This window comes from Malus domestica, chromosome 11 (assembly GCF_042453785.1).
Source record: "Malus domestica chromosome 11, GDT2T_hap1".
NCBI classification, from domain to species: domain Eukaryota; kingdom Viridiplantae; phylum Streptophyta; class Magnoliopsida; order Rosales; family Rosaceae; genus Malus; species Malus domestica.
Genome location: NC_091671.1, coordinates 28906585 through 28932782, shown reverse-complemented (window position 1 = coordinate 28932782; position 26198 = coordinate 28906585). Strand labels below are relative to the sequence as shown.

Here is a 26198-nt window from a genome sequence, read left to right as displayed (position 1 = left end):
CTCGAACAAAGAAGATAGGTACCAAAAAATAGAGAAAAGTTGTTGATTGGTGAATTTACGTGGTATGTGAAATGTGGTTTTTCTAGCATAACTCTTTTGAGTTTTTAGCTGGACACTTTACGCTCAAGTTATAAATTCGTACACTATTGGCTGATTAGTTTGTCTAAATGTCAGATTATTTTTTAGAGGTGGCACTCAATTGATCAATTTTTTCGTAGCGTCATACTGATGACAAATGGTCTGGAAAGTCCTAATTGGACTATCAATAAGAACTTTTTTCATGTAAGCAAATATTAGGCTTATCGAGTGTCATGTAAAATATAGTACACTTCATAGTTCAGCAGATGAAGGGATCAATGATGTGAAAATATGTAGCTTCAAGTGTATGGAGTCCAATATTCTAGTGGATAAGATGTTCAAGTTCGAAACTCGTAATAGTTTCAAACTATCTCCCTTCCGCTTGTAATAGTAAAATTAAAAAACAAAAAATTTAAAATCTGCAGCTTCTAGTAGTAGAATGTCAATTTGAAAAACTACATGCCCAAAGTACAAGGGTATCCCCCAGAATATAATAAAGCGAAAGAAAATTTTGAAAAATTTCCCATATGAGAACAAAAAGTTGGGGTTTTTCACATGTACGCTCTTTGAAGCCTTTATTAGCCAATTTTGCTTCAGCCAAATACCACTACTATTTCACATTCTTGAAAGCACTTTCTTGTTGAATTATAAGTCTATAGCCGATTAGTATTAGTGAAATAAGATTAGTATTAGTGAAAGCATCGATGTATAAATAAGAAAAGGCAATACAACAAGTCTTGAGTAATAGACAACCCCCTCGGAATCCGACAGTTTCGTTTTCTTGAGAGCACTTTCTGGAAAAGCAGTGCAAAACGTTGCCCTTGCCTATAGAGCCAGTCCCAGAGAATGAGAGATTGTCAATGATATCCAAAGGATAGTAGACAACAGAGGAGAAAATATTCATTTCTAATTAGTAATACTAACACGATAACATAATAACAAGAATGAAGCGCCGCGTAGGGGCTTGGGCCTCAAAGATTATAGCTTGAATTGCTATTGCGACTACAATACAACCTACGGCTACAGCTACATATTGTACAGTACATGATTGTTGAAACTTCCTTTGCAGATTAGCTAAGCATGCCCCGTTTGCACTAGGCTACCTGTAATATATTGACACAATAACTAAGTACAGATCATTGAAACAGTTTGAGGAAAGTGAGAGGTCGCAAATTCAGAATCACATGGAAAAGAAAATGAATTGTTTGCCAAATTACAGATGTTCTGAAACAAGGGCACATCTATAAGGTCCTAACCACCACAAGCTCAAAAGGCTAGGCACCCAACAATAGCAGCACAAAAGAACTAATCCACATACTTATTATGTTTTATGTTTGTTGATATGGGAGGGTGAAAATCACACAAAATTCTCAGGTAAGTTACAAATAATGCTGTTTATTCGTCTTATAAACCTACTATGCACCATTCCAATATGAAGAAGAAAAAAAAAAACACTCCATGGGGTAATTGTCAATGTCATTTTTCAGCTAAATAAGTTATTCATTATCACATCCTGTTTAATATGTCCTATGAGGAGCCTACTCCAAATTACAACATAATAAACAAAAGCTATAATATATAATGCTGTAGTATCACAACAGTTGTCACCTACCTCATCAAAGAGAGCATGATCGAGTTTCCATAACCAAGAAGAATAACCACAGAAAAAAATACATGCATAAGTGGATTACTCAGGAACAGACTCCAATACCCCTTTAAACTCATCATAAATCCATCTGCATATAAAATAAGTAAAAAATAAGGTGAAAATATTAAGAAACAAATAACAGAATAACAAATAGAATTATCCTACCACATAATAGGATAAAAAACGGCTACTGACATTAAGCAAAGCCACTTGTGCACACATACATTGTGAGTGTGTGTGTGCGTGTGTGTAAAGAATCTAGGAATTTGTGGAGAAAACACACAGACGGCAACGAGTAAGTATCCCATATGATCCACACACTCAAAGAATTGCACTCTTCCATTAGAAGACACGTACAAAACACTTATTTATTTCTGTGCCATAAAAGAACTAAAAAGCCTTACTTGCAAAGGAAGATTGGCCGCAATTCATTATTTGCCTCTTGTTCTAACTGGCTCCTTCTTTCAGTTTCTCCACTGAACTTAGCAGGAGAAAGAACTTCACAAGGACCTCGAATCAAACCAGCCATTACAGTGCTATCATGATTAGATTCATAGACCTGCAACATAAACAAGGAAAAAATATTAAACTTCCATACGGATATTATAAATATTGTACATGTCAGGAGAGAGAGAGAGGCCTTTAGATCACCATAGAGTGTCAAATTAAATTGCACCATGCAAAGTATAGTACCTTTAGAAAGATATATCATATTGGTGCATGTGTTCGCAATCATGTGCATCATATGACAAAATCAGTAGTCCCATTCTACTTGTCAACTGATATGAACATTTTACAGAAGACATAAATACATAGCACAGTACTTTTTGGTCATCGCATAGAACGTATACGTACAGGAATAAACGTTTACCTCATTGCTTTCAGGTGTAGATGGGCGACCAACATTCTCTGGTAAGTCACCAGGAAAGTAGCACCTGTTGACAATTGCCCACTTTGACCCAGTTTTCCTATCCTCCCACATGGACTGTAATGAAATTACAAAGTCATGACAACCCTTCTAATAAAAAGAAAAAAAGCTCAATATAACCATAAACAGATGAAAATGTTTCTAAAACAAACAAGTGATTTTGCTACTTAAAAATTCACTTACCTGAAGCTTCGAGGGTATCAATTTTCCATGACTAGACTGGAAAAGAGCATGATCTCGCAGTTGATATGTTACCTCATCAATGCAACAAGTATGGTAATATATTTTTTCATCACCACCTTGAACTACATCGCCAATCCATTCAACAACTTTCAAGCCATCTGAACAAAATCTGAAATGCTCTAGAGCCCGACCACTAGCTACAGAACTTTCACCAGTATTTGCTTGTGCACCGCTTTGGTCATCCTGTTTGATGTCATATCTTAAAGAGGAGCCAGAGTTTCCTACCAAGTGAGAAGTATCTGGGTTTTTCAATGTAGAATTCTGGAATATCATTGATGGAACTTCTGAACAGTTGGGCAGCCCAGCACAGTCCACAACTTGTGTGTTGGAAGGGGGTTGGGAGTGATCAGACTTATCCACACCTTTGTTGAAAAAATCAGCAGAAGGTTCTGCTTTTGATTCAAAACGTATCTCTTCAACTCTAGATGATTCAGTAGTTTCTTGTGGTTCAACAGGAGGCTCTGCTTTTGAATCAGAAGGCCTCTCTTCAACTCTAGATGATTCAGTAGTTTCCTTTGGTTCACCATGAGGCTCTGCATTTGATTCGTCAGGAAGGTCCTCTTTTGATTCAGGAGGAAGTTCTGCCTTCGATTCAGAAGGTATCTCATCAACTCTAAATGATTCAATAATTTCTTTTGGTTCAGTACGAGGCTCTGCTTTTGATTGAGCAGGAGGTTCTGCTTTTGATTCAGAAGGTCTCTCTTCAACTCGAGAGAATTCAGTAGTTTCTTTTGGTTCAACAGGACGCACCACATTTGATTCAGCAGGAGGTTCTGCAATTGATTCAGAATGTCTTTCTTCAACTCTAGATGATCTAGTAATTTCTTTTGGTTCAGCAGGAGGCTCTGATTTTGATTCAGGACATCTCTCCTCCGATCTTTCTATCGATGGGTAACTTCCAGAAAGAGGTTTCTCATCCATATTTTTAATACTTGATGTGAGATTCTTTACTTGAGATTCTTTTGCATTTAAAATCTTTAGATCTGGTGCTGACTCAACGTGATTGCTGGCCCCACCACCTATACCAGCAATATTCTGCAAAACAGAACTTCCCTTTGCAGTTGTCTTCGGCTGATTGACCTTTAGATCAAAAGTTCCCAGTTTATTCTCCAAGGATGTTTGAACTCCAGCTGTGTTAGAAGGGACTTTTACTTGTATATTACTTCTCATCACACGTCCATACTTGGGAGGCAAAGGCTTTCCGTTGCTCAATGACAGGCATCTCATGCAGTGCCACTCACCTCTAGGAATTCCTCTCTGATTAGATGATTGTGCACACATTATGTGATATCCTCTCTCACAGGCATCGCAAATAAGAACATTGTCTACCTCATTGATGGTAAGCTGGCAACTCTGGCAAGCCAAAGACTTACTCATGTAATCCCTTGATGGAGGAATCCATGTAGGATGATCAGGAGGCTGTGGTTGCAATAATTTCTGAATAATTTTCGCAATTTCATTGTGATTGTTAGAAAGCGAATGAGCTTTAACAAAGTCCATCTGTTGCAAGGGCTGATGTACAATGGGTAGATTTCCAGAAGCTAATTGGGAGACAAATGGCTTGGTATTCTGATTCAGTGCAGCTACAGGAGTCATCTGTGGCATATTCATACCAGTACTTCCTTCAACTTTGACGGATATATGATTTGGCACCTTGTGTTCTGGTCCACTTTTGGCAGATTGAGTTTGCACTGACCAAGCTGGAGCATTCACTGATGGAAGTGGATGATTTGAGGACGAATTTGCTGCACATGGAAAAATATGGTGTAAATACTTACATATGCAGAGAGGAGACAGAGTCAGTAGTAATGACGCATAAAAATTCCATAAAAAGGATACCTTTTCATACAAGTAAAGTTAGAGGACATTAGTTACCTTGTACTTGAGATGCATAAGAAGATGCATTTGCATTTGGTCCTCCATCTGATCTGAACTGGGCTCTTTCAACTCTAAGCACTGTTGGGGTAGTAGAATCCCTGCCTAGATGGATGCTAGGAAAACCACTAGACACCATGGATGCTCTAACATCATTGTTGGGAAACTGATACTGTGTAGGTGTGGGAGTTGCCGTGGATACATGAACAAGAGACGGAGTAACAGGGAAACCTCCTGAGGAAATTGGTGCATGACTTGGTTTGCTTGTAGGAATCATATGAACAGTATGCGGCATCCCATGGGTTTCAGCTGCTGCATTGAAGCTTTTTTTAAATTGGTGAGCGGGATGCGTAGCAGGTTGAGCTAGTGCAGAGAATTTCTTGGATTCTTCCATCTAAAAAAGAATTTCAAGTTCAGAAAAAATAGTTTTACAGTCCAAAAAAATCCTAAACTGAAAGTTTGGCAACCCTTATATGCTGTAATATGGCATTAGCCATACACTGTCAAAGACAACTTCTTGGTCAAATGACTTTAGACTTCACAACTAGCTACTAATTCAAACACTGCCACACACGCTTACAGAAATCTGATACTTTTTTGAATAAAAATTAAACCTTTCAGTATAACCGAAGACTATCACTATGCAATGAACTGCATATATAAATTATAATGGTAAAAGGAACCAACAAACCCAAGATGTTCACATCGACTAAGCCAAATAGTTCCACCGTGACCAATTATGAAACCATAACAAAAAATGCTTTCACCCTTAATGTCTCAAAACCATACAGATATACCTTAAACGCATATAAAATCAAAACGCCAAACCATATGAACTATTTTACTATCAGTCCATTACCTACAATTTATAATTCAGAATCCAAAGCTTCCTTCTTTATTCATTTGCCTAACACGTTCCCATCAATCAAACAACAGATCGGACCAATTAAAAACTAAAACCTACTCAATAATCTCAAAACTCAAAAACCCTACCAAATCAAAAAATTGAGTCCTTACTTTCCTCTTCGTCTGCAAAAATTTCTCCGCAATCGTCAACTTGGGACCCCAGAATCCTAATCTCTGTTCCTTAAGCATAGCATTGAGCCCCGCATCCTCAATCACAGCCCCAATTGCATCCCTACCCACAATATCCTTAGGGGCCAACCCTTCACACAGCTCCACCAGCTTCGACCTAGCTTCCCCCATAAGCCTAATCTCCGGCTCCGTGGGCTTCTTGCCCCCTCGAATCTTGGCCATAGTCGACAAGGCCAGCACAATCTCCGCCACCCTCCTCAGATCTTTCTCCGAATTGGGTCCCAATCTGGGCTTCTTGTTCAATTGGGTCCCCAAATCTCCTTCTCCTCCGTTCCCAATCGGCCTCTTTTCCCCAATTGAGAACGCCGGCGGACTCGACTGAGTGAGTTGGGCGTTCAGAGGCGGATCCATAACTAAGGGGCTGACAGAGCGACGCCCCCAGACGACGCCGTTCAGCGCGTAGAGGAAGGGGAGCTCAGAGAGAGACACAGAAGAGGAGGGAGAAACCCTAGCTAGGACAGAGAGAGCCGGAGAGGCTTAGCCGTTGGGGGTTTGGGGATTTGAAAAGGCGAAATTTTTGTGAGGGAGAAAAACTAAAGCTTTTTTGGCGGGTAAATTTGAGGGGTTTTATTTGGGTGAGTGATTAAAATTTTGATAATGTAGTTGAGTTGGTTTGTGAGTTTGGGGGCGAGTGAGAGAGAGGAGAGAGAGGGAGTTTTGGGTTTCGATTCAGTGGGGGGACGAGTGGACGAGCAGTGCGAGTTTAGAGAGAGAGAGGGGGTTATTTCGTCTTTTAGAAATGGTTGCTCCGTGGGCCGTGGATTTACCATGACCGGTTTGTTAAGTTGCAACCGGTTACTTGACAACAAAAATAAAACAAGGGCCAGTTTGAGATTATTGTTTTTTTTTTTTAAATAAATTAATTTTTATGTGTTTTAAAAATAATATGTATAATAAAATGGTTAAAAATTTAAGAAAAAAGAGTTATTTCATTAGCACCTCATGAATTGTCGAATACATCTTACATCTACCTTTTAAATTACAATTCATCTTAATACATCTCATCAGATACATTCTAATTCTACCCGCACACCTCACACTTCACTATCTATATACATCCTATATTCTAGTATTACAGTTTAGTAGTTTTCTTTTTATCTGTAAGTTAGAGATTTTAGGTTCAATTCTCACCAAAGACGAATTTGAACCACATTATTACTAAGAGTAAACTCTATCCTCTATTCTTAATGTAAATAATAACAATTGTTAAAAAAAATAAAAATAAAAACTCGCGGTTCGTCCTACTTTCAATTCAAACAATAAGTAACTTTTTCCAAGGATGGATCAACTTACATGGATTTGTACTTGTAACAACTATACAGGAGATGTACACATTTTTTTAAGGTGCAATGGAGATGTACATTAATTAGGAAACGTCCTACAATAAGTTAGGATTTGTGTAGTACTGTAATGGTCTTTGAGGCGTTTGTTTACCCTCACTAACTGTTATTGGACTAGACTGGACTAACTATTAGTCTAGTCAGATGTTTGTTATCATTCGGGAATAGTGTTAATGAGACTAGCCCGGACTCGTCTACACTAAATGCTTCACTAAAGGTTCTTAGCGAGAGTCCCCGAAAATCATGAGCCTAGCTAAGACCTCTCCCAACTCTCTGTTTCACTCTCTCTTTCCTCTCTCCTCTCCCTGAATTCAAACCCAAAATTCGCCACCTTGTGCCTCCCCGCGTGCATCTCATGTTTATCACCAATCTCGTAGTCGAGAGGCAACACTTTTCCTCTACTCAGATCCTTAGCTTGCTCCTCTTCATCTGCCACGACACCGTCGCCAAATTCCATGATGCCCACCAAAATCCATATATGGATCTGCAAAAACCCAGAAAACAAAAATCAATTACAAAACCCATATTATATTCTTCAAGAATGCTTGAGTTGTGAAAATGGTGGAGTTTGATGATAATAGTGAAAAGGAATGGAGTTTGATGGTCTGCAATTTCAACATCCAAAAGATGGCTGTTTCTGATAATAGTGAGAATGAATGGAGTTTGACAATGAAGGGGACAGTAAAGAGAAAGTGCGAGGGAGTTGGAGTTTGACGATGAAGGGGATAGTAAAGAGAGAGTGAGAGGGAGTTGGAGGGGCAAGAGAAAAAGATGGAGAGCTTTCGAGAGTGGGAGAGTTTTCTAGAAAAGGGCAAAAAAAACAAAAAACAAAAAAAAATGTAAAAGATAAGAATTAATTACTATTTTGATTATTTTAGTTATTTAGTTTGATACTGCATCAAACACTTCATTAAATTAATCCAGCTTAATCTATTTTAAACCAGTCCAACTTAGTCATTAAAGTTAGTCCAATCCGAGATAGTCCGGTACAACAAACACACCCGAAAGATATGTTTGCAATTTAGTGTTAGAAAACACACTGCTTACACTCAGTAATCAAGAAAAAAATTCATTTAGACCGGAACACGGATGATACACCATGTATTTTTAGATAAGTAATTTTACTTTTAAAGTTATTATCTTTTTTACACACATATTTCACCATTTGTATAATGACATGTAATGTACCATTTCGTATTTCAATCATACTGAAAGATCTCTCCAATAACCAATGGTTGTCATGTTCTTAGTAGCAGTACCTGTAGAAAAGTGTACTTGGCCAGAATGAATTATTGTATTGAAAGTCAACCTTTAGGACTAGGATTGTATGTCATCCTCATCTCATACCCTTCTCATGCCCTCCTATATTTTGTGGTCACGGTTAAGCCACGTCAACATTTTATATTGATTTTTTTTATAGAAATAATAAGACAAAAAGTAATGGGAATATAAAATATTGATGTGGCTTAACCGTGATTACAGAAATAGGAGGGCATGAAGAGGGTATGGAATGAGGAGGGCAGACAATCCAAGTCCCAACCTTTATACGGAAGTTTCCCTACAAACTAGCAGCTAATCCAGTTATCTTGATGTACAAGAAAGGTAGGAAATATAATAACTAATCAATTGCAAATATTGACAGGAAATTTGATCCACCTAATCCATATTGACATGCCGAATGTATTCTCTGAATAATTTGAATTCCAATTACGTTTTAACATTTTTTCTCAAGTTAGAGAATGAATGTCAAGAACGTCCAACTTGCTCAACATGGTCGGAATTTATTCTTTGCCCAACGCTTTTGTAAACAGTTAAAAATTGTACGCTAGCTAACTGAAAGTCGAGGGTGCAGTGGTCATTTCTCCCTCCATGTCCCAGAATGCTACACATGATTTTGTAAATGCTTGATATTAATATTGTGGTGAATCAAAACGTTAATGCAAGATTTAGAAAATTAGGTTCACTTCCTTCTTTTTGTTACTCCATTGATTAAAATCCTATTCATTTTCAATTTTTTATCAAGGTCCTTAAGTATTAATAATGTCACATCCCGGCCCGGGGTGGATCACTTCCCGGGCCAGCTCCATCACCGCAGCACGATATTGTCCGCTTTGGGCTTACCATTCCCTCACGGTTTTGTTTTTAGGAACTCACGAGTAACTTCCCAATGGGTCACCCATCCTGGGAATGCTCTGGCCTCCTTCTTGCTTAACTTCGGAGTTCCTACGGAACCCGAAGCCAGTGAGCTCCCAAAAGGCCTCGTGCTAGGTAGGGATGAGAATATACATTTAAGTATCACTCCCCTGAGCGATGTGGGATGTTACAAATAACATCATTAATTATTTGAATAATAAAATATTTTTTATTTTTAAATATATTCCTTTAGTGTTAAAAATGTTACAATTAGTATATTTATATTCATGGCTAAATTTTTTATCATATATTTTTATTTTTAGTTTGTACCAATTTTCTTTTCATTTTTTATTTGTACCCATATATTAGTTTCTTTTTGTGCCCATACTTTTTAAAGTTTTATTTGTGTTTGTACTGATATGTATACCATCACGTGACATTGTATATTTAATCAATGATAAAAAAAATTACATATGGTATACTTATGTTTTATGCCTAAACTTTGTATCATATATTTATATTTTTAGTTTGTACCCACTTTTAATTTGCAACATAGTTTTTTTAATATGTTGTATTTTCTTTTTAGTTTTATTTTGTACCCATGTATTAATTTATTTTAGCGCCTATATTTTTAAAAAATTCATTTGTACTCATAATTTTTAATATTTTATATGTACCTTAATTTATTTATAATGTACTCATTCTTCTTTATTAATATACCACTTTGTTATATGTGAAATGTACCAATTTTTTTAACACTATGGACACATTCTTTTGCCATTTATTATTTCTTATTTTTACATAGTTTTTATCCATTTATTCAATCAAAATGTTTGAATTTTTTTATTGTAACCGTTTCTGACACACCCCGACCTAAATCAGGGCATGCTGGCCGTCACGTGAGGGTGATGTAGCCATGTGCACAGTGCGGAAGCAATAAAGATATAAGGAATTACGAATAAACAAAAACCAAATCAACTAGAGTACTAGATAAGATAAGGTTTAAGTGCAAGATTAAGTGTGAAATACACAATCAGAGCATAAATAGCCTAATTGCAGTCAGGCAAGACAAGTACTAATTATACAACACTTAAAGGTGATCCTACATTTATGATGTTCTGTCAGAACCACCGTCGAAATTCCCATGAGCCACCAAAGCACTTCTACCTAAAACTTGGAGGGGCGCAAAACAGAAAGTGTGAGTGGGCAAAAACAAACCTTTTCGAAATCATATCATTTCTCAAAAGTTCTAAACCATCGCCGTAAAACCTGTATAATTTCCCAGAAAATATAATATATGCTATATCATAAATCACGCTTAGGATGAAAGTCTATAGAAATATACCATGCCAAAGTATCTTAATGAAATGCTATAAGTAATCCAATTAAAATGTATCAATGCCAGATATCATATCAGCCAAATCCACCTATGTGACATGCACGGCTGAGTCTATAGCTCATAACCAATCTCAATCATATCGAATTCTGCACACGAGTCGGAACTACCTAAAGTGGTCTGTACAACAGGACTAGGTGTAAAATAAATATGCTCTAGTGCTACGATCACGTGAAGATTGTGCGAATGATCGCGGGTCACCTACGAGTCGAAACCACCTAAAGTGGTCTGTACGACAAGCATGTGCAGCTAACTTGAATCCAAGGTGAGCATATGGTGCGGGAGGTGAACATCACGTGAAGGACTGTGTCCTAACTTTGGGCGGGAGCACTAACACCGGGGTGCAGGTTTACGAACATCACATCATATCTCGCATAACTGAAGCAATCTCATATCTTTAATTTATGAACTTACCTGGCACTTACATGTGCGTCTGCAACACCAATCTTAAATATATGCAACTACTAATGCATAAATAAAATAGGCAGATACTTTGCATGGCATTTCAAAACGTATAATCATTCAAATTCATTTTCTGGGAAAAATCTCAAGTATATAGGTATATACGGAAAACCAAAAGTCCACTCACTGGTATCTCGAAGGGTCGTAGCCCCTGAGCCTTGATTGATGGCCCTCGTCCTCAGGATAAGTCTTACCTATATGCGAAATAACTGAATAAACGTTAATTAAAGCATATACACAAAATTAGGAAATAACTTCTCATACATTACTCAAATGGGCTATTAGAATATACCACCATGACCTACTCAACCTCAGGAACATCACCATATTTTTAGAAAAACATTTCACGACCCTACGCGCCGGCCAAGGCACGGCCAAGAACATGCCTGGCACAGGGGACGGAATAGTTAACGCCGTTAGGGAATATTCCGTTAAAAACTAGAATATGTCGTTAATTATACATGACGGCGTTAGAATATTCCATCAACTTTGACGGAATATTCTCCTCATTCTTCCTTGGTTTGATGGAGTCTGGCGCCGGTACCGCTGCGATCGCCGGAAACTGGAAAATCTTATAACTTCAATATCTTCTTCATTTCTCAACCAAAATTCATGAAATTTGTACCAAAATGAAGCTTACGACGAGTAGAACAAAACCTTACCAATTTTAAGCCCTAAAATCCACGAGATCTCGCCGGAGAAACCTTGATAATTCGGCCAAAACTTGAAACTTGCGAACTGGGACTTCCCGACATCCAAAACACTCCAACTTTCTTCCCCGAGCTTTGTGAAGACGTCCTAAAACTTCCTAGAACCTTTAAATTCGCTGAAAATTCCACGATCACGACTGCATGAACAATGCTTAAAATATGAGATTCTGAGTTCTCGGGCTTTCGAGGTTTTCACGTCCAACCACCACCACCATTCAACTGCTGAGCTTGCAAGGAGTCCAAAAACAGCAATCACAACCTCAATCTGTGAAGTTGAAAGGGTTTTGAGGGTTATCCATACAGGTTGTACGAAAATGGTAAGAAAATCCGAGAGAGGGAGGAGAGAGAGGTCAACGAGTAAGGGTGTGTGTGTGAGTGTGTGGTCTAGTTTGTCACCAACCAAAACTAGGGAAAATTTAGTTCTAGTTGGGTCCAAAAACTTAGGAACTTAACATATAGGTCCACAACCAAAACATAAACCACACAACACCACAAACATTCAAGGGTACATTAGACATTTCACACTGACAACAAAAATAATTCGGGATGGGTTGTGACATTTTCTAATAGTATTATAATGAAAGATTTTAAATTTATAAGATTATAAATATCATAAAATATCAAACAATTAATGTCAAAATTATAAAAATATAAATATTAATAGTAATATAATGAGGTGTACAAAGTCAAGGGACCTTGATCAAACTTTGAATACTATTAAGGTTTTAATCAAAGAATGTTAAGAATTAGGAACTGCATCTAAAGTATCCCTTTGTAATAATTGTTGATATGGAATTCGAATTTGGGTGCCCAGGTTAGTGGCGTCCATATGATTTTATGTCAGGAATGGGGACTGCAAATGACTTTAAGAGCTTGAAGAAAAATAATTTTAGGATACATGTTGACTTTGATTTGAGGTGTATTCATAAAATAGTAGGATTTTTTTTTTTTTTTTTTTTTTTTTAATGTTATGGGACTAAAATAGTCATATCATACCAAGGTATATGAGTCATTTAATAATAAATTTGTATGTGTGATGTATTCAACAATATGTGGGATGTTAGTAAAATTATCATTTTTAAAAGTATTCTTAATATGAAAAACAATGTAAAAGCATTTAGTAAATTTGAATGCAAGTGATATTATTCTATATAATAACAAAAATAGACATGATAGTGGGAGTGGTGGCAATGATAACGGTGGTGGCGGCAATGGTGGTCATGGCAGCGACAATGGTGGGAATGTCGTGGTGCTGCCAATAGTAGGGTGTGGTGGTTGGAGTGTAGGAGTAGCATTGTGGTGGTAGAGAGTGGTGGCGATTTGTGTAGTGGTAGCCTTCTTGGCGGTGGCAACACTGAGGGTGGTGATGTCCACGATGGTGTAAGGCTGATAGTAGTTGTTGTAGGTGGTGTCGACGATGGCAATAACAATGACGGTGAATAGTGGGTGTATAGTGACAGTGCCAATGGTGGTGTGTGGTGGTTAGGGTGCAAATGTAATGGTGATAGGGACATTTGTGACAATTATAAAAGTGGTGACGGCAACGATGATGGTGGCAAGAGTAATAGACTAATCATAATGCCACTAGTACTTCATGAAAAGACACTCTGAAGTCTTTGGAAAAAGCACTAAAAACAACTTAGGTGCACTTTTTGCCAAATATAATGTGAACCATTTTTGTTTATCAGAAAACACTTCTATCCTCACAAAACGCTTTTGGTCACCATGCTCGGTTCATTCTAGGGCTAACTACATTTACACCCTCAATGTTTGAGATGGTTTTCAAAACATCCCAATTCATTTATATTACACTACTTGAGTTTTGAAATTGTCTTAGTTTATACGTTTAAATAAAACATAAGACATGAATTGATATAGTTTCAATATCTAATAGTACAATATGAGAAAATTGAACAAACACGACTCACCCCAAACTTAGACTCTATGAAATGCACTGTTACCTTCATTTTTTAATTCCTTTGAAATATAGGGTATTAAAGAGTACGAAAAGTTAGAGGTCAGAATGTTGCAGAAAAAAGTTCAATGTAGTTTGTGATGTGGAACTAGAAGCCGATGAATATGTTCCAACCATGCCATGTTGATATTCCGGGATCTGGAACATGTAGTGGAGTCCGGAGATCAAGGTCGAGGACCGGCACCGCATGAACATTCGATGCTCAGATGCTCGGATGCTCGAAGGATGTCGCATGAACATCCAAAGATATCTACCCTGCAACTGTTGAGTCTGCAACTTTTAATATGCTAGTCAGTCATTTGACCACTTAATGTGAAGAGAACACTGGGGGGAAGAAATTCTCCGCCCTCTCTCTAACAGGTCAAACCAAGCTCTACATTCGTAGAACGTCCGATGTGAAGCCGGCATTTTCAGAAACGCATCTTGCCAGCCTGCTGCAACGCTCTCGATAGGGTAAAAGACTTCATCTGCTTATCGCCATCGTAACAGTTTATACGGGTGTAGCTTAAGACATCATTCACAAGTTCAAAGAACAAACGATAATTCCAAAAAAAAAAAAAAAAAAAAAAAAAAAAAAAAAAAAAAAAAAAGAACAAATGATAATAATAGAGAGCTTTTATTGCCCACGAGGACAAAAGTAATTGTTTACCCTTTGTCCCTAATTCAATCAAATCTTTCTACTCAGTTCCAACGGATAGAAGCAAAAGCGTCTGTTTCCGAGACCCTTTGTTTCTCCCTGCTCCGACAATCACAAGGAAAATGATTCAATAATTCGTACGACAGGCTAGCCAATGCACACTACTCTTACATGTACCAAATGAAAAATGGTAGAAGCAGCAGGCATACAAGAAAAGCAAACCCAACAATCCAAACCGGCGACGAACAGAAAAGAACAGCCTTCTCCGGTCGTTGGAGGAGTCAAACACAAACGCTCACCCGTAAATTTTTGTGTACCATGTGAGACATTCTCCATCCACCTTGTCTCTGTATAGATTGTTCACGAATTAGGCTCTCGGATAATAACAGGCAAGCTTAACCAGTCTCAGAGAAAGTAGTCTGGTGCAGGTTTCTTGGCAGGCGCCCCTCTTGATTCCTGCATTTTATCACCATCGTTTAGTGTAAAATACAAGGAAAGTGAGACAGCAGAAAAAAAAGAAAAAAAAGAAAAAAGAAGAAAAAAAGACAGTGGATACATTCACGGTCCATGTCACTGAACTAAGTGTTATTCTTTCATAAATTTAACTAATCATACTTGATGCTAATTATTTCCACATAATCCAAGTCATAGTCTGCATTTCAACTCTTTCCAGATTTTATTCACAATCATGTCAAGTAGAATCCTTCGAACAACCAGTGCATTTTTAATTTTTTTTACTGGCTGCATTAACCCACATAACACCAATTACAAGTGGACAACAAGTACAAAGTTTTACGGTGCTGCTCAAAATAAAGTTTCTTATTTTTCAAGAAAAATAAAAATTTTGTACACACCTGTGGGGCAGCATCAAAAACACGAAACTGCTTGTTAAGATTCTCATCCAGCTCAAGAATTGCAGCTACATTACCACATCTGAAACAGACCACCAATGACAACTCAATATAAACCTTCAAACTCCGGAAAAAGGAGAAACTTGATTGCAGACTGGTAACTTACCTGTAACAGTAATTTGGTGCTGACCAGACGGTTACTATCTGGTTATTAAACATCCATTTATACCCCTCCATTACCAACTGATGGGCACGACATATATAGTCAATGTTGTTTGCATGGTTAAATGAAGTAACAACACTGCCACCAAAGAGGAAGCCAGCACCACGTGGACTTAAACCCCAACCGTCCACGATATCTTCAGGATCTGACCATAGTAGGTCACACATGCCACCATCATGAGGTACTTCTTGCTTCCTATCAATTGTTCGTATCTGCCAAACAGAACATGTTGGTCGGTTAGCATACAAAGGAGAGACTAAAAACTAAATTAAACATAGTAACAATTCAAACTCATAAAGGATTCTCAAACCTGATCCAGAGTTGTAATGGCAGGAGAGAGACTACCATGTACGCTGAAAATCTTATTTTCAATGAGAGCTGACAGACTGCATGAAACCACCATAAAAATTCAAATTATATGTAAAGGAGAAACAAAATAATATGCCCGAGCCTCGGGCTCTATTGGAAGCAGTTTAAATGAAGACTAAATTAAACTGACTAATGGCCTGTATTGGGGTACAAAAAGTTTACTTTGAAGATGTAGTACTTGCTTCTAAACAAAGGATGCATAGATAAACTGAAAAACCAGACACCTACTGAGTTGAGTGTGGAGCGATGGGTAGTGTGCCAAAAAGAAAAGACACTGAGAAATATGGGAATCAAACAGTTGGAAAGATTTTGAGAAAATTAACGCATTAAATTAAGAAATTTCTAGCAATTAGTTGATATGGGAAATTTGTTAAAATGGTGTAGCGACAGTAAATGTTTTATGAGACTAAAATGGCAACATCCAGTTATAATGATCTCAACATCCAATTTGGATGAAATTTTAAAATGGATTTTAGTAACTTTTTCTCCTTTTCTATAGGTAAATTTGAATCCCAAGATCTATCACAGTCCTGCGCCACCCACCTGTTACCTCAACTAAGGCCTAGGGGATCCTTTCCAAAAGAAAGGAAGGGTAGTTTTGATAACTAATACAGGGTTTATTTCACAGATCATAATATCCTACGATCTCCTTCACAAGAAAATAAACTGTCATAACCCTTTATGAAATGAGGTTTCCACTACGAAATACTAATCTGTCCTAACCCTCAACAGAAAAATCTTATGTGATAGAAAAGGGCAAACCTCAGATAATCGAATATATCTGTGCAATATCTCCAAACATTGACGGATCCATACTTTCGTAGACATTCATCGTAGAATCCATACACCTGTCTAGAAAGGATAACTCAGTAAATATTCTGAATGGGTAAGCACTAAACAGTAGGCACCAGTAAAAGAGACTTAACCTGTGTGATCTGACGACTCTCGTGGTTTCCTCTAATAAGAGTTATCCGATCTGGATATCTAACCTGAAGTAATTAATTTGGGTTAAAATAGTAAAAAAAAAAATGAAATAAACTAATGTAACACGGGAATAAATGCACGAGCTATAGTTATTGTCAAAATCTAGCATCACTATTGTTGATGCACAAAACCGGAGGTCTTGGAACAACGTAAAGCCGACCGTGAATCTGCAAGAAAGTAAATAACACAAGATGTATTGTGGTTCACCCCAATGTTTGGGCTACGTCCACACTGATATTGTATTTCTTTGAGATGTTGAAGAGGGAGAGTGAGCTTCTCTGTTATCCCGTGGGATGAGAGCTTTGAGAGGATGAGGGGGCTTAAGAAATGGCCTCCCCCATTGTGAGGGTGAGGAGTCCCTTTTATAGAATAAGGGCTCCTCACTTATTACATATTTGCCCCTTCCTTTATTACATAATTACACTTAAGTCCTCCGAGTATTTATACGAGATCTAAATACGGAGACCCTAAGTATGGTACAAACAATAGTCCCCCAAGTCTTCAGTCAAGAGAGTCTTTTGGCTACAGACTTGAAATTCAGTCCATGTGTGGGCCGAAGTAACTAGATGTCATCTAGGACTGATACTCGATATGAGATGGTGCTCAACTAGAAGTAGCACATGTTGCGAGGCTGCTCGGCTTGTGGCTTATGTTGCCTTGGTTGGTTCGGCTTGTGGCATTGAAGGTGAGAGAGTCCCTTTTATAGAATAAGGGCTTGCTCCTCAATACATAAATAGGGGCTAGAGTTGATGCTCGTGACGAGGCGGTTGCTCAGCTGGCGATGATGCTCTCTAATGAAGGTGAGGAAGTTCCTTTTATAAAATAAGGGCTCGCTCCTCAATACATAAATAATGGGTTAGGAGTGATGCTCGCGGCGAGGCGGTTGCTCAGCTGGTGGCGATGCTGTCTAATGAAGGTGAGGGAGTCCCTTTTATAAAATAAGGGTTCGCTCCTCAGTACATGAATAATGGGTGTTCTTTAATGAAAGTGAGGGAGTCCCTTTTATAGAATAAGGGCTGCCTCCTCAGTACATAAATAATGGGCTAAGTCCCCAAGTATTTTTCATGAGGCCCAATATATGGTACATAGTGTAGTCCCCCAAGTCTTCAGTCAATAGAGGATGTTGGCTGGAGACTTCAAATTCAATTCATGTATGGGCCGAAATGGTGGTTGTTCGGAGGTGGTCTTTGTAGACCATGCACTGAAGCTTTGTAAGTTGAAGCTTTGAAGCTAGAGCTCTGTAAATGAAGCTTTTGAAGCTAGAGCTCTGTAAATGAAGCTTTCGAAGCTGGAGCTTTTGTAAATGAAGCTTTCGAAGCTGGAGCTTTTGTAAATGAAGCTCTCGAAGCTAGAGCTTTTGTAAATGAAGCTTTTGAAGCTAGGGCTCTGTAAATGAAGCTTTTGAAGCTGATTGACATGAGTGATGCTCATGAATGTTTATGTTGATTGACATGAGTGATGCTCATGGATGTTGACATGAGTGATGCTCATGGATGTTGACATAAATGATGATCATGAATGTTTATGTATGATTAACATGAATAATGCTCATGAAATGTTTATGTATGATTGACATGAGTAATGCTCATGTATAATTTTGGAGTACTGGGCGTACTTTTGATCACTTGGTTGGTGATAATAGCGACAGGCTGCCGAATAATTTTGGAGTATTGAGCGTACTTTTGATCACCTGGTTGGTGATAATAACGACAGGGTGCCGAATAATTTTGAAGTACTGGACGTATTTTTGATCACCTGGTTGGTGATAATAGCGGCAGACTGCCGAATAATTTTTTGTAGTACTGGACGTACTTTTGATCACCTGGTTGGTGATAATAAAGGGTCTAGCTCTTTTGAGCACAAGGGCCTTTGCCTTCCACATAACACTCCAGCCCATTATGTTGGGCTTGACGTTTTTTTTTTTTTATTACCCTCTGATGGGGTTTATACAGATATCTCCGAAAGGTAAGAAAAATAAATCAAATCATTCAAAAATAAGAAAAGTAAATCACATCTTTCTGGGGGGGGTGTTTATTCCTTGCTTTTGTAGTGTCCCCATGTGCCTCCCTTTTGCTTTTGTGTTTTCTCTGCAACTTTGAAGCTTGCCTCGCTTGAACCAACGAATAGGATTCATTGGTGACAGCTTGCACCTCCCTCTTTTGCTTTTGTCGTTCTCTTTTCCACCGCACCTCTTTTACTACATTTATTATTCTGTCATTGAGGTCCAGGTGCATTAGCCCTGAGAGGCTCTATTTTTAGTGAAAAAGAATTCTATGAGACAAGTAAAGTTCTTTATTTTACTTTACTTTGCAGATGGCAGACAAAAGTAAAGTTCTATTTACTTTGTAGATTGCAGATGGTGGGGGCATGGACTTGTCTTTCTTCATTTTTCCTCTTTACACACAGTCCCAAAGGATGCAGTGTGGAATGTGGTCAGGTTCTGAGAGAAGCTTTTCCCACCAGTGATTATGGTTTTGCCCTTTCATTACCGATGAACATCAAGTTGGTCTTCTTCCTCAACAGATCCTTTGCCGCTGGCGATACAGATCGGAAGACCTTCGGCGGAAATCTCAAATTCCCTTGCAAAACCGCCTGGAAGATCTCCGTCGCCGACTTGCCGTAAAACGGCGGAATCCCGCCGAGCATTATGTACATCATCACGCCGGCGCTCCAAACATTGATCTTTTCATCGTACTCCCTGCCCATCAGCGCCTCCGACGCAACGTAGTACGACGTTGAATTGCGCCACCACGACCTTCAGGACCTCGTTGCCGATGGAGGGAAAGACCTTCTTGTCATATTCAAGCCCTAAGGTTTTGAAGATCTGAGGGAGGCGAGAGACCTCGAGGCGCGAGAGTACACGGAGGGTAAGATTCACCATCTGGAGATCCTTGGTGCCGGAGATGGAGGAGGTGTGGGGTCGAGTGCGGATGTCGAAGATGTAGGGCTTCTGGAGCCATGGGATCAGGAAGTGGGTGCCTTCACCGATGGTGTCGTCGATTACTCCGCAGAAACGGTCGAAAAGGACGGCGCGCCGACTGCTGTCGATGGTGTAGAGCGAGGAGTTGAGGATTGTGGCGCCGGCGCCGAGGCCGAAGGCGGCGTGCACAAGGTTGGTGAGGAAGGACACGACAGCTTGGTTGCTTCCCATTCTGGTGACGATGAGAAGATTCGAGAGAAGGGAAATGGGTTTTTGCGGAGTGAGGGGGTGTAGGGTTTTTTTTTGCTGAGCCGCCGAGCTGGGCCTGCCAACTTTAGCCCATCATTCGTTGCTTTTGCTCGAGAGCTTCTCTGTGTGAACGTCAACTTGTTGAGTGGTCTCGTACGGTCCGTGTGAGCAAAAGTGACCGACTGTTTTTTCATCGATGCCGCCGTGACCGGGAGCTAAAACAGAAGACATGGGTGTTGCAGTGACTGTGCAAGTGTTTGGTTCTTGGTTTTTGCAGATTCACGGTGGAGGTGAAAAAATGAAAGAGAACCGACACAACTTTTCGTATCGTTTCCCACAGACGGCGCCAAATGTTGATGCACAAAACCGAAGGTCTTGGAACAACGTAAATCCGATCGTGAACCTGCAAGAAAGTAAATAACACAAGATGTATCGTGGTTCACCCCAATGTTTGGGCTACGTCCACACTGATATTGTATTTCTCTAAGATGTTGAAGAGGGAGAGTGAGCTTCTCTGTTATCCCGTGGGATGAGAGCTTTGAGAGGATGAGGGGGCTTAAGAAATGGCATCCCCCATTGTGAGGGTGAGGAGTCCCTTTTATAGAATAAGGACTCCTCACTTATTACATATTTGCCCTTTCCTTTATTACATAATTATACTTAAGCCCCCTGAGTATTTATACGAGATCTAAATATGGAAGCCCTAAGTATGGTACAAACAACTATCAATTAGATATTCTTATACAAATTCAGGTTGGAAATTTGTAGCCATAACCTTATATGTACTAGCTTGCAGTTTACAAAAACCTTTACAACAATTCAACCACCAAAGACTTGTGAGTGAAGTAAGATAAGGCATTAGAGCTTGTTTGGAAGTGCCTTTAAAATGGCTGAACGCATTTCTGGTGAAAATGTTTTTGGAACCAATCCTTTGTAAAATGCAATTGAATCCTCGAAAAGCACATAAAGTGCTTCCTGCAAGAAGCACCAGTTATCTGCTTCCTGCACAAAACACTTTAAGTGCTTTTAGAGCCCAAAAAGATTTTCGCTAGAAGTGCTTTCAGTAATTTTAAAGCACTTCCAAATGAGCCCTTAATGTAGTTGTATCATTGTGGAACAAGTTCTATCATCTATAAGAAACAAGAGAGGCAGGAAAACAGAAAATATAATAGTAAAATACCAAGTATTAAAGAAATTTAAACTTTTAATTAACCATTTAAAGACATTGCGTGCTCTTAAGACAAAAACAAACAGACTCTTAAAAACTTGACAGACTCTTTGTAATACTTGACAGTATCTTTCACACTAACAGTTTCACTTATTTAGCTATTTTTATTCCATCTTTTTATTTTCTGATTTTTGCACTATTGCATCGCTGTGTGGTTTACATGGCAGGAGATCCATGATATGGAATTTAGTGTACTTTATACAAACACCAATCTACTGAAAATGAACAGATCCTACAATTTTAAAATTAGGGTTATGTTTTCAGGCAATAGAAACAACAATTGTCCTAGAAACTTTGAAGAATGTGTCGAAAACTGCAAATGCAGTACACACAAAAAAAATAAAAAAATCAAGCGTCTTCAATGATATAAATAGCAAGCCAAGGATCTTCAAATGCCCAAGAAATCAGGAAAAAGTAAAGAGAATATAAGCCTATCACCTTCAGGGCAAGTAGGAGTAGAAATGTCTCAACAGAATAAAATCCTCTATCAACAAAATCACCAAGAAACAAGTAGTTGGTCTTTGGGCAATCACCTCCTACTTTGAAAAGCTCTTTCATGTCATAAAACTGCCCGTGGATGTCACCGCATATCTATTCATCAAAACGCAAAGAACAATAACAATTAATTAGCCTGAAGCCTGCAACGTTCAGGACTTGAAATTCATATTTTAAAGCACCATAAATTCAATAAGAAGAAATAGTTCCACTAGCCCTATTTCCCTGCTAAGCTTTCTTATCACTGCACCACCTCTGAGTAGTTCGTAACATCAAGTAATAAGCATGAATTATAGGAAAATAGGACTGCTCGTCAATAAAGTAAATGGTAACTACTGATAATGCTATATTTCGCTCCGGACCCCAAACCCGGGTCTACACGAAATTCTACAACCATTTGATTATCCAAGTAAAAAAAGGAAACCCCAATTGAAATATCATTCTAAAACCCTTATCTATTTCCTAGAATCCAATAGCAATTGAAGCTTTTTCCTTCATAAATTCAGGTAGCAAATGCACAAAAATTGAAATTAAAGACAAACCCACTTGTCTGAATCGAATTAAACATCGAAAAACATAGCCAAATCAAATCCATAAACCAAAACAATCAACGAACCCCCAAATAAATATCATAGTACTACTTCAAAGACTACCCAAAAACCCACTGAGCTCGCAATTACAGAGATATATATATATATATATATATATGTATATGTATGTATATGTAGAGAGAGAGTGAGAGTACAGTGACAGGAGCATCGACTCTCTGAACGTTGCTCTCTTCGACGAGGATTTCCATGGCTTTGAGGCAGAGAGCCTTCACCTCCGACTCTTTGAGAGGCTCGCACTTCTTCAGCTGTTCTATTTGCCGGTCTAGGTCTGACATCTCTCCCTCTCCCTCCCTCTCTCTCAACTTTCTCTCTCTACCCTACCCCCTCTTCACCCCTTCCTCAGCCCTGCACCGCCACCACTACCACCCCCAACCCTCTCTCTCTCTCTACTGTCCTCCACAACCTTTTCTATCACTCTCTCACTTCCTTTTTTCTGCGGGCTCCTCTCACTCTCAGCCCTCCAGATTTTTTTTATTTCAGTTTTGCCCACTTCCAACTTTATCGTTGCTAAAATGCCTCCGCCTCAATTTCAATTTTTAAAACAGATCACACGACAAGTCGTTCGACCCGAAAGTCACCAAGCGAATAAAAACCTTGTAAGAAAGAACCTGAACTTCTGCATCCTTGAGCTTGCGAGTTGGAGAGAGAAAGAAGAGGGAGAGGGTAGAGAGAGAAAATGGCATGGAGAGGGAAGCTATCTCAGAACTTGAAGGAGCTTAGGGTTTTGCTCTGCCAATCGTCCCCTTCAAGCGCATCCACCAGGTCCATTCAATCACTTTTTCTTTTTTATTGTTTAAATTAATTATTTTTTTTTTTAATTTATAGAAAGAGTAAATCTTTGTTTGAATTTGCAGAGCATTTGTGGAGAAGAATTACAAGGATCTGAAGAGTGCAAACCCCAAATTGCCCATCTTGATTCGTGAATGCAGAGGGATTGAGCCTCAGTTGTGGGCTAGATATGGTATTCTCCCCCATCCTTCCTAATTTTTATGGATTTTTATTTTTATTTTTACATTTTTCAGTGCTTTTTAGAATTGGAAATGCTTAATTTCATGATCGTCATTGGTTCGAGGTAGATATTAGCTCTCACTACATTTCCTTACAATTTATGATGTGTATCGTCGTTGTTTTAAGGTAGATATTAGCTCTCACTGCATTGCCTTATGATTTTATGAATAATTCCGGAATCCAACTTATGACGGCCGCTCGTTTGATTGCTATTTCGATTCTGGTATTTTCAATGGTTCATAAGATGAGCACGCACGCACGCACGCGCACGCACGCAAAAGTATATGTATTGGAGTCTGCTAATTTTAGGGCCTTTTCGATAGCATTTCTTAGTTTTGTTTTCGTTTTTAAGTAAAGATAGAGAAGGGAAAATAAGAGAATAGTGAGAACAGAGAAAATAAATCTGAGTGAGTAAGTGAGTAAGGAGAAAATGTTTTAGAGGGGATGATAATTTCAAAAAATTTAGTTTTAGTTTTATTGGGAGCTGATCAACAAGAGGAACTTGAGATTTATAAATCTCGGAACACTTCAAGATGTTTGTATTCTAAACTTGCAATAATACCCTTTTATTATAACTAGAACTATGTTTCACTTCAAGATGTTTGTGAAAACTGTTAAGTAGCGGAAAAAGAGATGCAGCAGTATCTTGGACAAATGCAGTGAACATTTTATAATTGATTGGTTAAAACTATTTACCGTGTTTTTTTCTTAAGTTCAATGCGGAACATGAGTTTTTATCTTTAATTACAAGTGATTAATAAAAAGTTTGAATATGGACTGGTCATGTGCTTGTTTTCTTCACCGGTATCATATATATGAACGAAAATGTGTATTTAAAGCTTTAGAAAGTTCTAATTATTTTGATAATGGATAACTATTGAAAATAAGTTAATTCCTAACTTAAAGTTCCAAGTATGTAAGGTTTACTCAAACGTTACCATATAGATGTCGTCTCTGTTACTCTGATGCGCTGAGTTTCAGTCACTGTTATGACATTTGTCACCAAATTTATGTATCTTGTTTAAGTTGAAGATACCACCAGAGGTCAGAAGAGAGAATTTAGGTTTCGGCACTTAGAAGAGCATGATTGCTAGCAATAGAAGATGTCTTTTTCAGGTGGCCAAACTATGATAGTTCTAGCTAGCCTCTAGCAAGGATTGTTTAGAGTTGGAGGCTAAAACTTTTATTAATTTCCTTTTTCAATTCTTCTGTACAGAATGCTTTAGAAATCCCAAGGTTTGGCTTTGCTTTCTGTTTTCCAATATCGCACATGCTATGGATATGCATAGACTAATTTTAATAGGCCATGTTAAAAATTGTATTTCAACTATGGTGAAATTTTCAATAAGCGACCTTAAAGGCGTAGGGACTCGAGTCTGCCTGCTTTCACCCTATTGGATAACAGCTTTATCTGTCTAGTCGTCATTTTGGGTGGGGATTAACAGCAAAGCGGGTTTGGGTATGTCTACTTGACGAATGGTAAACAACATTCTCTCTTCACAATAAAGTGCCTGTACTTAACGACACACATTTTGCCACACTATGTCCTGGACTCATGGTCTGATATTTTTCATTCTTGATGTACTTTTATTCAACCTATGTGTGTTCTTTTATTGGTTCTTTTGTCGTGTGCTGTTAACTTGAATTTTGCACCATATTGCTCCGTCAACTTAACCTTTGATTATTTGACAGACATGGGTGTTGAGAGGGGCGTTCGACTGGAAGGTTTGACAGAGCCACAGATCTCGAAAGCACTAGAGGAACTGGTTACAGTGGGGGAGTCTCTAAAGGCCTGATAATCGACAGTGTGAAATGAAATAAATGTACATTCATGGGAAATTCTTTCCTATGATCGCCTGCCCTTTGTTTAGCTCAGGTGTTTCTTGTGTAGGATGATTCTTCGGGTTGATTATGCGCAGCACTGCATGTGTTGTAGTTTGAATAATTCATGTATTTTCCGTCTTCCATTGAGAACAAATCTTCTGGAAATTGAGTTCTTTGGTGCCTATGCGCTTCCTTTTCGATTTTTCCGTCTATTGGCCTAGTTAGCAAGATGCAAACAAAGCCAACGTTGTGAGTTGCAAAATAAATTGCACCACCATCTATATCGCCATCTCCCTTGCAACCATCTTCACCACCGTCACCCTTGCCATCATTACTCTCCCACACAGCATTCATTGGTCCTCCCAACCGTTGCCACCACCTATACCCACCACAGCCATTGGCACCACCATTATTGCCACCAACGCCAATCACTATTGCTGTCACAACCCTCAACCACCGCCGTTGGAACCACTATCCCCACCACAAAGGCCACCATGCTAAAATATATATAACAAAAAACAGTCTCCTTCCATTGAGGGACACCTTGTGATGCTCAATATATGATGGATTCGACGATCTGATTGTTGAATTTTTTATCCCTTAGTTCTATCAAAATATCACTAAGATAATTTGTTGTAATGGAAAAAAAATAGGCAAACATAGTTTTTTCAATAAACAATCAAATGACTACTTTCTAATTAAAAGGTCACATGATTACCGATTTTGATGATTTTTTTCATAAAAGATCTATGAATTAAGAGATGAATATTCAACAGTTGAAACGTTGAAATTTATTGTACATTGAACGATCATCAACAGAAGTGGATTGTTACAAAAATATTACAACCAACATAATTTTGTTAATTGTTATAAATAGGCGAAAGTGAGAGATAACTTTTGCTAGAGATAGAAGCGG

General features: G+C 38.4%; 3 protein-coding genes across 6 annotated transcripts; 1 reads left to right on the top strand and 2 right to left on the bottom strand.

The window, feature by feature from the left end:
• Nucleotides 1-967: 967 nt before the first annotated feature.
• Nucleotides 968-6581, bottom strand: LOC103448356 (uncharacterized). 4 transcript variants are annotated; one of them, XM_029088878.2, is made up of 7 exons: nucleotides 5766-6581; nucleotides 4773-5166; nucleotides 2838-4642; nucleotides 2598-2711; nucleotides 2131-2285; nucleotides 1691-1814; nucleotides 968-1181 (listed from the first exon to the last, which is right to left on the bottom strand). In XM_029088878.2, the coding sequence occupies exons 1-6, from the start codon at nucleotides 6216-6218 to the stop codon at nucleotides 1766-1768; spliced, it is 2970 nt and encodes a 989-aa protein (XP_028944711.1). In that variant the 5' UTR covers nucleotides 6219-6581; the 3' UTR covers nucleotides 968-1181; nucleotides 1691-1765. The 4 variants fall into 4 exon arrangements, with proteins under 4 accessions (XP_028944711.1, XP_070664297.1, XP_028944713.1 ...); XM_070808196.1 differs by having other exon boundaries at nucleotides 5790-6579; XM_029088880.2 differs by lacking the exons at nucleotides 968-1181; nucleotides 1691-1814; nucleotides 2131-2285 and adding an exon at nucleotides 2404-2505.
• Nucleotides 6582-14480: 7899 nt separating this feature from the next.
• LOC103448461 (serine/threonine-protein phosphatase PP-X isozyme 2-like) lies at nucleotides 14481-22992 on the bottom strand. Its single transcript, XM_008387723.4, has 8 exons — nucleotides 22585-22992; nucleotides 21783-21935; nucleotides 16890-16952; nucleotides 16726-16811; nucleotides 15905-15980; nucleotides 15538-15806; nucleotides 15375-15453; nucleotides 14481-14976 (listed from the first exon to the last, which is right to left on the bottom strand). Exons 1-8 carry the CDS (start codon nucleotides 22723-22725, stop codon nucleotides 14926-14928), a joined length of 918 nt encoding a protein of 305 aa, XP_008385945.3. The 5' UTR covers nucleotides 22726-22992; the 3' UTR covers nucleotides 14481-14925.
• A 78-nt stretch (nucleotides 22993-23070) lies between these two features.
• Nucleotides 23071-25464, top strand: LOC103448355 (NADH dehydrogenase [ubiquinone] 1 alpha subcomplex subunit 2). The gene is made up of 3 exons (XM_008387606.4): nucleotides 23071-23212; nucleotides 23305-23411; nucleotides 25151-25464. The coding sequence occupies exons 1-3, from the start codon at nucleotides 23127-23129 to the stop codon at nucleotides 25252-25254; spliced, it is 297 nt and encodes a 98-aa protein (XP_008385828.2). The 5' UTR covers nucleotides 23071-23126; the 3' UTR covers nucleotides 25255-25464.
• The last annotated feature ends 734 nt before the right edge of the window (nucleotides 25465-26198 follow it).